This window comes from Mirounga leonina, unplaced genomic scaffold, assembly GCF_011800145.1.
Source record: "Mirounga leonina isolate KUSES-001 unplaced genomic scaffold, KU_Mleo_1.0 Mir_507, whole genome shotgun sequence".
In the NCBI taxonomy this organism is placed as follows: domain Eukaryota; kingdom Metazoa; phylum Chordata; class Mammalia; order Carnivora; family Phocidae; genus Mirounga; species Mirounga leonina.
The window spans coordinates 3,245,323-3,258,698 of NW_023270789.1; the positions used below are offsets into that span (position 1 = coordinate 3,245,323).

A 13,376-nucleotide genomic window follows, 5' to 3' on the forward strand; every position below is an offset into this window, starting at 1 on the left:
AGAAACTTGGGTCCAGAGAGGTCAAAAGACACCATGAGCAGCAGAGCCCAGACGGAGAGCTAGAATCTCAGGCTCCTAGTTCCTTGCTTCTTATACTATGAGAAGTTCATAATCAGCCCAAACAATAGCCAGTGAGTACCGAGAACTAGTCCCAGGCATCTTGTTAAGTTCTTCCTGTATTTCAGCTCATTTAATCCTTGCAAGCTCCCTATGAAGGCAGGTGCTATCGTTATCCCCTGTTATAAATGAGGAACCCAGACGACAGGTGTAGTACCTTGACCAGAGTTAAGTGTCAGGGGCTCAGATCTGACCTCCTTCTCCAGAAGCCACTGTTCTCGGTCAGCCAGAGAACAGGAGGATCAGCAAGCACAGCCCTGGGACTTTGTGGAGGAGGAAGAATGTTAGCTCAGTAGATTCTTATGTACCCCCTGGGATAAACCACTCTTCAGAGTTCCAAGGGGGCAACTCCAGATCCTTCGCTGACGCCAGATGGCCCACCTCAGATTCTGAGCACCCACCTTGTGGGGAAGCCTTAGGGGTCTCCTCTACTCCCTTGCCACCTTGATCTTGAGATGTAAGAGTCAACTCTATTTTTTTTTTTTTTTTAAAGACAGATGGTATCCTGTGTAAGCTATTCCTAGTCTTCAGCTCTGGGGATCCTCGCCCGTGTAGGAGGGTAATCACCAAGAAGAAAGCTTGCTATCCGAATTGTTTAGTAGCACGTTTAGCTCTGACTTGGCTGTTCTGTGGGGTGGGGAGGCTTTGCTCTTTCCACTTGGCATTTTGAGTACATTAAGGGCAATTAACACTGGTACTTGTGAGCACAAGGTGTCAAGCTATCTTTAGACAAAATGCCTTGCCCTCAACTTGTTTTCGGCTGACAAAAGAGAACTTGGCTAATGCCTTCTTTTCCCCCTAATTTTTAAAAACCGTAACTTTATGTCCCTTGTGGTTTTATATTAGCCTTTTGATTACAGCTCCAGTAGGTTTGGAGACCTCAAACTGATAGAACCACTTGGTCATATCTTATCTGCAAATTTTGTGGTATTGTTCCCCCTACAGTGTTTATTTTATTTTATTTTTTTAAAGATTTTATTTATTTATTTGAGAGAGAGAGAATGAAAGAGAGCACATGAGAGGGGGGAGGGTCAGAGGGAGAAGCTGACTCCCCGCCGAGCAGGGAGCCCGATGCGGGACTCGATCCAGGGACTCCAGGATCATGACCTGAGCTGAAGGCAGTCGCTTAACCAACTGAGCCATCCAGGCGCCCTACAGTGTTTATTTTTAAACACTAGCTTCCAATGGATAAAATTAGGGAAAATTGAATGAAAATCTGGATCTCCGGCTTTTCTTGAAAAGTAAGAAAATTAGGCAACCCTGGATCTTTGTTCCTGACTACAACTCTTTGCTGAAGCTGTGCTTCAGTCTGGCTTTATAGGCTTCTGAATTTAACTCCCCGGGGGAAGAAGATTAGGGAGTCTTCCAAAATGTCCAAAATATCCACCTGATCCCAGGCCAGTCCAGGAAGAGGTTTCAACATTCCAACGTAAGTTGTTTTGAAGCAAGCTGCTAATGTTTAGCTCAGACACCAGATGGGTTTGGTGACTGGGGTCTTCTGTCCCCTCCTCTCCTTTGATGCTTCTCCTTCCCTTAAGACTCGCTGTCTGTAGATGGTCTCCTGAAAGGGTCACCGTCATGCCACTGTTCAGCACTTCATTTAATGCTTTCTATGTCTGGAGGGCAGAGACATTCTTTTCACTGTACAGGTGTGCCCCAGAGATATTGAGGGTTAGGTTCCAGACCACTGCAATAAAGTGCATATTGCCAAAAAAATGAGTCAAATGAATTTTTTGGTTTCCCAGTGTCTATTGTAGTCTATTGTATTGTTGTAGTCTATTGTATTATTGTAGTCTATTAAGTATGCAATTGCATGATGTCTAGAAAATAAGTGCTCACCTTAATTAAAAAATACTTTATTGCTAAAACATTCTAACCATCATCTGAGGTTTTAGCCAGTCATAATTACTGATCACAGATCACCATAACAAATATAATAATAATGAAAAAGTTTGAAATATCGTGAGAATTACCAAAATGGGAGTGACACAGAGACACAGAGTGAACAAAGGCTATTGGTAAAATGGCACCAAAAGACTTGCTCTGAGCAGGGTTGCCACAGATGTTCATTTTGTAAAAAACTGCAGTAGCTGCGAAACTCAATAAAGTGAATCGCAATAAAAGGAGGTATGCCTCCACTCTACTCTCCCTGCCCTGCAGTTAGCACAGCCCTTTGAAGATCTTAGATGGTCCATCCATGAGAAAATTAGAAAGATGCTATGCTAGGAACCAGCCATAGCATATATGGGGTGGTGATGGGGTCAAGGGTTGACAGACCATCCAAAAAGCTGCAAGGGGTCTAGGTGGTAGGAGGTGGGGTAGGTGGAGAAGTTTAAAAGGAGAAGGGATATTGAGTACAGGGTTCAAGGATGGAGGAAGTGGCCCAGGCAGAGGCCTGGGGACTAAACTCTTAGGAAGTGTGGTCTTGGATAAGAGGTCGGGCAATTTGTTGGGGTCAGAGAGCTCTGACACAGGCTGAGGTAGCTCTTCTTGCAGATCCCTTGACTCTCCTCTTTCTCTCCCTCTCCCTATCCAATTCTCCAGAACATTCTATTGAACATACTTTCAAAATGCTTCTAGACTCCACCCATATCTCACAACTTGTATCATTATCATCCTAGTCCTAGCCACAGTCATCTCTCACCCGCACAACTACAAGAGCCTCCTTTTCAGTGTCCCTCCTCCACTGGTACCTCCCGACGCTCTATCCTCCTTCTGCAGCCAGAGGGACCCAAACTGCCTGCTAGCCCCTGAGGTCCTACAGGATTTGGCTTCTGTGACCTCTCTGATCACAGTTCTCCTCCCTTGCTCTCATGTCCCTTCAGGTACGCCAACACACCTTATAGTTTCTGAGCATGTTAAGGGACTTTGCACCTGCTGTTCCCTAAGCTTGGAACGCTCTACTTCCAGAAATCTCCAAGGCTCACTCATTCCTTCTAATCAGGTGTCGTCTTCCCTGGTCACCCACCTAGAACAGAATACTCCTCCCCACCCCACACACATGCACACGATTTCCTTCTCCCACTTTTCCTAAGAACACATGTCATGTTATGTTCTATATTTATTCGTTTCATTATTGGCGTTTTCCACCAGAATAAGTGCCACGAGCGAGAGCAGAGACTTCTTAGCACATAGTACATGCTTAACGAATAAATGAAGGAGTCTAGCAGATAAGAAGTGAGAGATGCCAGAGTCAGGGTTGTCTTGGGGAAAAGAGGTAATATTTAACACACAAGAAGAGATTTTCCATATAACACTTGGTATAGTGATAAATATTTAATTCAATTCAATTCAGTTGAGGTATTTATAGTGCAATATGCAGACTGCAATGCCAAGAGACGTTTGGGATAAGGGTTAATTAAAGTACAGGTCCTGCCTGCAAGGAATTTATAGGCAAGGAAGAGGGGCGAGGGCAAGTAAGACCCCTTAGTAACTTTTTTTTATCCCCCATAGCATGTTCTTCATTGCCTTGCCCACTGGGGGAGTGGGTAACTAACTTTTTTTTTTTTAAAGTTAATTATCAGTATACTCCTTCCCGAAATCCTTTCATCACCATACCGTCCATTAGAGTGAAAAACATCTTACAAACCCACAATCCCTTTCTGAGTTCTGAACTCCACACCTCGCCCCCCAATTGTTTTTTGAACATCTTTACCTCTATGGCTCTTGGGCATCTCCAACTCAATACATCCAGTCTCATCCTATGTTTCTTGATCTCAGTTTTTGAGGTGGAGCTGGTTTTTCTGCCCCATTCCTCACCTTCAACCTGGCATTCCACGGAGTCTACCTCCTGACGTCCAGGGGACCTGCTCATTTCTCTCCCTCCCTGTTGCTACTTCTGTGGTCCTGGTCACCGGATCTCTTGTCTAGATTTACAGCAACACCCACTAACCTCCTGTGGAACTCCCCTCCCACCCATTTTCCACATCTAGGCCAGAGTGGTCTTTCTAAAATGTACATCTGAGAGCAGTACTGCCTTGCTTGGAATCTTCAGGGGCTTCACTATGGCCCTGGACTAAAGTCCATCCCCCCCCTTTTTGGGAGAGATTTTATTTGTTAGAAAGAGAGAGCACAAGCAGGGAGAACAGCAGGCAGAGGGAGAAGCAGGCTCCCTGCTGAGCAAGGAGTCCCATGCAGGACTCGATCCCAGGACCCTGGGATCATGACCTTAGCCGAAGGCAGGCGCCCAACCGACTGAGCCAACCAGGGGGTCCCTAAAGTCCAAACCCCTTAACACACCATACAAAGCCCTCTAGGTTCTGACACCAGATTTCTTCTCTGCTCTTTCTTGTTACTTTCCTACAGCCTAATTTGTGCCCAACAGAGATTTCTGGTCCTCTGATTACTCTCTCGTCCCTCTAGGTCTTGGAGGATACTGATTCAGGGTCTGGACTCAGTTACTCCTTGCCTCCCTCCTCTCCTTCCTCTGGAGCCTCCTTCTGCTCTTTTGGATTCTACCTAGTTTTCATTTCCTCTAAGAAGTCTTCCTGACACCTGACCTGATCTGACCAAATCCCTCCTCCTCATGTCCCAACCTCGAAACACAGGGTCCAGGTCCTAGCACCTGCTTCCTCAACACTTTGTTCTTTTCTTGCAGTACCTGTTTTATAGTCTCCTGACTAGACTGCAAACTCCAGGAGGGCAGGACTGTCTTAGTCTACCTTGGTTACCTTTTGACCGTTCCTACCCAGAAGGCATGTGTATTCATTAAGTATTTAAGGTATGAAAATGCACTTGTTTGAGTAGGGCTGCTCCTCAAAAAACAATTCTATCTTACATTTATGGAGTGCTTAAGATGGGGCAGGCTCCACTCTAAGTGCTTTGCAAGTGTGCCATGGACATCTCCCATAACCCTCTTTAGTAGGGGCGGGCTATTTCCCCATACAACAGATGGGGAAACTAAGGTACAGAGAGGTGAAATAACTCCACCAAGGTCGGCAGCAAGAACGTGGAAGAACCAGGGTTAGAACCCAGGCTGTGTCCAGAGTCCAATTTGGCCACAACTTCTAGGAAGTTCTGCTCTAGAATGAAGCACAATATGGGGTTCCACTACACGAACAGATTCAAATCTCCTGCTAAGGGCTTTGTTTTTGTTTTCCGGAGAGAGGACACGCTCCCTTGCCGCCCTCTTCAAGGCTCGTGGGTCCTTTGCTGGGCTTTGGGAAGGGCCTTGTGCTTCTTGCCCACGGCCCGGCAGCCTGCGTACAACGCCCTACTTAACTTTCAGGGCTGCCCAGCCACACGCCCCCTGTGCCCAGGCCCTGGGGTGGCTCTTGCCCTCGGCCGGTGCGCCCGGGAGACAACAGCGGCCCCCGCGTGCCCCCCCACCCCTCAGCCCTCTGGGCCCGGCCGCGCGTCTCCGGGGGCGGGGGAAGGGGCGGGTCCGGGGGCGGGTCCTCTCGCCCAGGCCACCGCCCTCGCCCGGCGCGCGGCTCCACCGGGTGCAGCGGGCCGAGCTGGAGGGGCGGGGCCTCGGGAGGGGCCGGAGCGCGGCTGCCGGTGAGGCTGCGGGGGGAGAAGGAGAAGGCGGTGCGTCCCCAGAGGCGTGCGCCCGGACCGCCGGCCGCCGGACAGACGCACAGAGGGAGAGGGCCGGGGGCGAGGTCAGTATCCGGTGGGAGCGCGGGCGGCGCGCGGAGGGGCGGCGGCGCGGGCAGCCGGGAACCCGGGGCAGGGGGCGGGGAGGGCGGCGGCGGGCGCGGGGTCGGCTCCGCTCGGGGGTCGGGCCCGAGACCCTCCCCTGGCTGGTCTGGCGCGCGGCGAGCGCGCCCCGGCAGCGGAAAGCGCAGCCGCCGCTCGCTTCTCCCACCGTCTCTTTTCTTTGCAATCAGCGAAAAATAAACACCCGGGAAGGTAAAACAATAGCGGGGCCACCTGGGACGCGGCGCGCGCGGAGCTCCCACGTTTGGGGCGGGGGCCGGAGGTGGAACGGGGAGTGGCGGCCCCACGGCGGAGCCCCCTCCCGCTGTGCCCCGGCGGAGGGTGGGGCTACCCGCGGCGCCGGGCTCGGCAGGAGGCGAAGGGAATTCCCTGGAGTGAGGCGTGTGGGCAAAGTATTGCAGGAACAATCGGGCTTCCCGCAATTGCCCTGCTGTGGGCAGGGAAACTGAGGCCGGGGCCAGTGTAGCGACTTGCCCAAGGTCAGAACGCACGGGTTGACTGTCCTGGTCCGGGAACGGGACCCAGGCGGCCAGCGCAGCCCAGCGCTCAGCCCCTCTCGTTTTGCGGCGCTGGTGTTCGCCTTTGATACATCTCTGTTGTGTTTGTTTTAGAAATCTGCTGGCATTGTGGGACCGGCTTCGCTTCGGGGCCGCTGAACGCCAACTTGCTTCGTGTGGTTCTGGGTAGGTGTGGGGCAGGTGGCAGCTCCGTGACCTACCGACATGGATGGAGACGGACTTTTTGATGAAGAAACCCAAACAGTCGGTGCCATTCCGGGGCAATTTAGCTGTCAGAGGTTTTGACAAAACCTGCCCTGTTCCCTTTGGGGAGTCCGAATGAGGGAGCTTACAGACACCTTCACTGGGAAGCCAAGGACATTTCTGTATAATCAGTGGATGAAAGGATTTTCTCAGACTCTTTTTTCCCTTCTCCTCGAGGATTAATTCACTGCAATCTACAATTCCAGTGGAAACCGCAAGGCACGCGATGTGGCAGAAGCCTAGAGGGCCTTCAGAATTGTTCTGGACCCTTCTTTTAGCATAGGGGAGTTCAACACAAGCCACCTGCAGCCCTCGCTGCGCGCCCCCCCCCCCCCCAGTCTCCTGATCTCTTCTCTTTAACCATTTTTTGAGTTAAGTTCTGTTTCCAAAACTGTCCTCTGGAGCTATAAGTGGATTGCCAGAAATGAGAGATTAAGTGCAAGAGAAGAGGGAGCGTCCTGTGTTGTGTCTCTTCTCTGCTGCCGACATGAAGTGCTTTTTCCCAGTGCTGAGTTGTCTGGCTGTGCTGGGTAAGTGGATCTGCTTAACAGTGCGATCGATGGGCAAGTTTAACCTGCTGTTGGTTCCTGTAATTCCCTGTGGTTCTTTCCCATCAACACTTGGCTTTGGGGGACACCAGGACACCGCCAATGTGTATCACAGGTTGGAATAGGGTACAAGAGGCCCATTTCTGACCCAGGAGGAACGGTGAGCTATTGTTTGGTGTCTTTAAGAAGGAGCATCTGCTGTCCTTGAAGTGTCTGCCCCCGGCCTTGCCTCGTGGTGAGATCCTCCCATCTGCATGTCGGTGGTTTAGGGGCTCCATGTGGCTTATAAACTTCAGTGTCTTCGCCTCTGTGTTGGTCCACCTTAGTTCCTAACTCAAAGTGGCAACGTTATTCTTACTGTGGGGAAAGTTGGTTTAGTGGTAATGATGGTCATTTTTTGTTTTGTTTTGTTTTTGGGCAGGGGAGGAAGTAGGCATGAGTGGAATAGGGTGGTGAAGGGACCTACCTAAGTGGTCTGGAGACTAAAAATGTTTGAGGATACCCGTCTTATGACCCCTCACCAAGGAAACTCAGCATAGTTCTGGAGGAAGAGGGATTGGAGGAGGGGAAGCTGCTTGCGAGGGGATGTGTTCGGATTGGTTTTGGTGCCCCTACAGAAGGCCAGAATGCTTAGAGCAGGATGAAGAGCTATTGTCCCAAGAGGTAAACCCTTGACACCTGTCCTAGGAATTCTCTCCCCATTGCAGAGCCCCCCCCCCCTTTTGCCCATACTTTCTATGCCATTGAGCACCGTCTTATGTGTAGTATCTGAGGACACATCTTGGGTCTAGGATAAACTTCCTAGCCAGGATCTGATGCATCCTCTCTGTCCATCTCCTCAGACCTTGCACAGGAGCACGCCCTCTGACCTCTCTGTATGGTTCCGTCGTGGTTTCTTCCTGCGTGAAGAGGTCATCACAGTTGCCTATGGTGTCTGCATTTCCGAGTCTAGATATTTTGCATTTACGGAGTTTATTCATGACCTGCTTCTCTTTAGAGAGATTGCTCTCATGCATTGTCTGTACCCTTGTAGGAGTTCACAGTTGGGTGGAAAGAACGGGTTTTGGAGTTCGAGAGCCTGATTCGAATCTCAGCCTCATGATCGCCATATGAACCTCAGCAAAAAAGGGATGATACCTCCAAGAGCCGTCTTGACAGTGAAAGGCTATAAAAGGTGTCCTAAATATCTTGACTGCTTTGAAAAATGTCTGGAACACATAGTAAATGTGTCCAGTCGGTGGTTCTCAAACTTGGGTGCATGTTGGAATCACTGGGGGAAGCTTCTAAAAAGTCCCGATCTCCAGGCAGCAACCCCAGCCAGACCAATTAAACCAGATTCTCTGCGAGGGTGACCCAGGCATCAGTCTTTCTGCTCTCGCAGGTAATTCCAAGTGAAAGAACCAGTGTGTGAGTTCATTAGTGCCAGCCCTCCCCGCCCCAGCACACATGCAGACGCCGGGTCCTGGGGCAGGTTAGTCAGTGTTGTGCCCGCGTGTGGGTGAGGATACAGTGTCCCCGTGTCTCCCGTCTGTTCAGGCAGAGTTAAGGAGGCGGATAGCTCTCTGTGTGCCAGTCCTGAATATCCCGTTGATATTTGTTCATACTGGATTTGTCATTCACTTAGTGTCTGGGTTTAAATCAGTAATTAGTGATTCATGTGGATTCAAGAGGACAAACAAGGAAGGCCCTGGGGAGTCAGAGGAGGGTGGGATGGCTAAGGCCCGCTAGAGGGCTGGGTGGAAGGGTGGGGCCCAGGGCAGGAGAAGGAGCCACCGATGGCAAAACAAGGAAATGGGGACATTTGTGCCTTTTGTTTCTTCTGGCTGCTCTAGAAATGGGAGGCCTCCTGCAGGTCCCCCTGCTGTTCACCCTCTGGGCCACTCTGGAATGGAGCTTGGGCCCTGACTCTGTTCTCCTCCCTCCACTCCCAGCCCCCCTCATAAACAGGTACTGGGGAGGAAAGGAGCATCAAGGTGGCGGTGCAGGGGAGTACTGGCAGCCCGCCAGACGTGGGTGAGGGTGGGAAGGTTTAGAAGTGCGGTGTGCCTGTTTTTTTGCCGCCCCCCCCCCCCCAAAGTCTCATCTGCTCCCATCACCTGATGACTGTCAGCAGGGCAGGGAGGGGCTCTTGCGACTCTGCTGGTAACCTTGGAGAGCTGGGGTTGTCGGGGGAGGGAACAAAACCCAGGTTGGGGGTCTTATTTCCTGCTTGAAGTCTGGTGTGGGCTGATTCATGCGTCAGCATTCTTGCTGTGTACTGTAAATTACTGTGTAATGTGAATTTCAAAGAGCAAAGAATCCCAAGGTTTTATGCTCATGTGGGTCACACACCTAGAATCAAATTTTGTTTGTATAAAGTAGGATGAGGCAAAGTACTCTGCAAAGTGGTGCTGATGCAGGTGCTGCCAGCCTCCAGAAATGGCAAATTTGAGTCAGAAAACGCTACAGTACACGAGGGTGTATCCAGGGTAGATCTCCCACATGCCAGCAACACCCTCCACATCGCTGGACCTGTGCTTTCTGCTCCCTTCCTTTGCCAGCAGCGTCTGGGATTTGGATCAGGTTCCTCCTTTTCTGCCTGTTGGGTGCTGACTCCTGCCCTTGTCTTTGTCCTACCCGAAGCCACAGTGACCACTGTGTCTTGTCTCTTCCTCTTGCAGCGCCGGGTGCCCCACCCGACTTGGGAGCCCTGGGCGGCCACGGCCACCCTTGTTCCAATTCCAGAGCCATCTGAAGCCCGGGCCCGGTTGAGCCACGAGGGTTAGTGAAGTCTCCACTGCTGAGAATGGGTGGAGCCAGAGGGGCAGAAGATTGAGAGAGCGAGAGCCAGGCTGGTGTGACCGTGGCATGAATGTGGCGTGTGTGTGAAAAAGGAGGGAATGAGGAGAGAGGGAGAGGCGGCCGGGACTGTGCCTGGCAGCAGCCTGCATGGGTGACAGTGACGTGGAAAGATGACAGCAATGTGGGAGAGACAGCATAGGATTTGTGTCTGCAAGAACAGGAAGGGGACAGTCGGGGAAAGAGGAATATAAACTTCAGGCCCGTAGAGCACATTTCAGTTTTGCATATAGCCGTGTGCCTCCTAGGCCAGTGCTGATGTTGCAAACAAGACGAAATAGCTTTAAAAGTGTTAGCCAGGGAAGATGTAGGAGACTGGGACATCTCTGGATCAGCGCTGCTTAGAACCTGTAGCCGGCTCGTGAGCATTTGTGTGCCCCCCAGCGGCAGAGAATTTCACGTGTAGAGTTTGAGAAGCCTCTTGCTTGAACAGGATGGGACTGAGGCAGTGATCAGTTACCTCTCAGGGAGGAGGCCAGAGGGTTCTTCCGAAAGAGACTGAAGGGAACTTCGATGTTCTGATGAGAGTGAGCTCAGAGGCCGGACTCATGCTCAAAGGCAGAAGACAGAAATGAAGCTGCTTGGGGCAGTCGGGGGGAAGAGTTCTGAAGATCGTGATTTATGGGTGAACAAACACCGTCCCCACCAGTTGTCGCAGAGGTGGTACACTTTCCCTTTCCTGGGGACCATTTGACCGGGGTGCCGGAGAAGGGAATTCTTGTCAGGAGGACTAGACTTCTAGGATGCCCTCCACCTGTGTGAATTATTGAGCCACCACTGGGCACCCAGGGCTGTGTTAGGACGCCCCAGTCCCTTGCATTTTGCATTGTAGTAAGAGAAGAACAGTAACGATACCACCTCTTCTAGCTCTGGCTTTTGCTGTGAAGCGAGCCCTGTCTCATTAAGTCCTCCAGATATACTCACTGGATAGAGGACTCCCGTCATCACCTTTCTGTAGATGGAGATATCGAGGTCCCGGGAGTTTAAGGAACTTGCCTCAGGTAGACTACTGTACCTGCTGGATATAGTGCTCCACAGTGGTAGGGATCCAGGCCGCTTCTGTCTTGCCCCACGTGCCTGCCTCCATTCCCAAGGTCATGGCATGGTCCAAGATGGCTATGCTAGCCCCAGCCATCACGAAGGAGGTAAAGGATTGGCGAAGGGCAAGACCTCGCAATTTAAGGACATTTCCTGAAGGTTGCACACATCTCTTCTGCTTATATTCCCGTTGGCTACAGCTTGAGTGCATGACCATACTTGGCCGCAAGGCAGGCTGAGAAATAGCATCCTTAATTCTGAGTGTCCCGCTAAAAACTGAGGGTTCGGAGGAGAGAACAGATTTTGGAGGGACAGCAACGGGTTGCTGGCCGAGTGCCAGAGCTAGTAAGTAGCAGCACAGGGTTTTGAAGCCAAGGTCATTTGGTTCAAATCCTGTGTTCTTCCATCTCGCCAGCAGCCCCTATGCGAGTGTGCGGCCCAGCCCCTCCCCGATAAGGGAGGGCACGAGCCAGATGAGCCAGCCATTGTCACAATGGGGAGCAACATAAATCCGCATACAATTATACAGGCAGTGTTGGGGTCTTAGCAACAGTGGCCGTAGTATTTTCAGAATGCTTATGTGCCAGTGACTGCTAGACCCTTTGCAGAGCAAAGCCCTTCCGTATGAAGGACCCTCTGTGTCGTGTTCACTGCTTAGCCCCAGAGCTCAGCCTCACGCCTGGCACAAAGTAAGTAGGTGTTCGGTTAATTTTTTGACGACTAAGTGGTTTCTATATTGGCTCCCTCGAACAAGACAAGGAAACTCAAGGCTCAGGGAGTTTGAATCATTTTGCTCAAAGGGCAAGCACTAGAGATTGGCAGAGCCTGGATTTGAATCCAAGTTGGACTCTAGAGCTTGTCCCTTTATGTCACCAAACAGGGGTTCTTAAACCTATTTTGGGCCCTGGATCCTTTGGGCAGTCTGGTGAAGCTTGTGGACCCTTTCTTTGGAGAACATTTTGAAATGCGCAAATAAAAATCCATCGACTAACAAAGGAAATCAATTATATTGAAATATAGTCATCAAAATATTAAACAAATTTATGATTATAGCAATATGCCTCTTTAGTAACGCATTAAATAACAAGCTCTAGCAGCAGGTCTAACCATTATTGTAATTACGGCATAGTGAGGCACGAAAACGGTATGTTGAGATATCTGTGTCAACTGTGATGTGATATGAAAGCGTGTGTGATTTCTGTTGTGACAGAGTCACAGGTCCTGGAGACATCATCATGATGGCTGCCTGCATTCATAATGAAACAGTCCGCATTCACAGAGAGGTTAGTTGAAAATAAAGGTGTAATTTTTTTTTTTTTCCCCATTCAAGTTCCCATAGCTCCTGAATTCTGTTCAGGGACCCCTGTGAAGTGCAAAGTAAAGTTCAGAGTAGGCGGTGGTTGCTGGGAAGACACTGTGTGAGAGGACTTCATTAGCTTTCAGAAATGGGCAGGGTTTCCGTGTGGGGAGGCATTCTATTCCCAGTAGAATCCTGATAGTGCAGAGGAGACAGCAGTCATAATGGTGGGAGAGTGGCCCTGTAGCGTCTGGAGAAATGACCATCAGTGGTTTTAGGGCCCAGTTCACCTGGGATGATGAGGACACAAAGAACCAGCTTAGACTGTAATGAGTTTGGGATTTGGGCTTAGACCGGGTCCACAAGAGCCCAGGCAGACCACTTCCGCTGAGCCCTGGCCTGGAAACTGAATGAAGTGGCTCCGTTGCTGGCCTCCCATGGTCCCTAGCCTCGTGCATCCTCCATTATGGCTCCTTGATTAATATTTTTAGGTTCCTTCGGGAGCTCTTCATTTGCCATGATTGGACACCTGTTTCTTTGCTGCTTGAAAGTGAGCACAGCTAACTCCTTGTAAAGGGTTGGTTTTTAATTTAGGGAAATTTAGGACACCTGTGCATGAATGCCCCCTGATTTTCAAAGAAATGAGTGGTTGCGTCAAAATCAAGCTTGCATTTGTAGAAAATCACATGTTGCCAAATTCCCTCATCAAGAACGCTTTATTAAGTGACTAATTGTGGGCCACAGTGGTGGGCACTTAACAAAGACCATGGCAATGAACCTCCCTTAACTGGAACCTTCAATTAAGTGGGATTTTGTTTTTATTTTTGAACTCCACTTTCCGAAAGGCGAAAATCACGAGATGTGGTAGCAAGGATTTATTCTAGAAATTAGCTTCCAGGCCACCATCCGTCCAGTCTCTGCATCTTCCGCATCTATAATTATAGTAGCAGAAGAGAATGATGAGCCTCAGGGCACTGCAAGATCCTAAATCAAAGATTAAATTATATTAACTCTACTCAGGCTGGAAAGTGGTCAGATATATTTTAAAAACCTTTATAACAGGCTTTGTAATAACGAGAGTTGAAGCAAAGTTTCTGTCTAATCCTCTATTACCAC

At 50.1% G+C, this 13,376-nt stretch overlaps 1 protein-coding gene across 1 annotated transcript in view; it reads left to right on the forward strand.

The window, feature by feature from the left end:
* Nucleotides 1-5,638: 5,638 nt before the first annotated feature.
* The window catches only part of IGSF3 (immunoglobulin superfamily member 3), a 91,158-nt gene continuing 83,420 nt past the window's right edge, over nt 5,639-13,376 (forward strand). The window contains exons 1-2 of the mRNA XM_034990212.1: nt 5,639-5,720; nt 6,390-7,069. Coding sequence (XP_034846103.1) covers nt 7,027-7,069 — 43 coding nt within the window. The 5' untranslated portion in view covers nt 5,639-5,720; nt 6,390-7,026. The remainder of the gene's footprint in view (nt 5,721-6,389; nt 7,070-13,376) is intronic.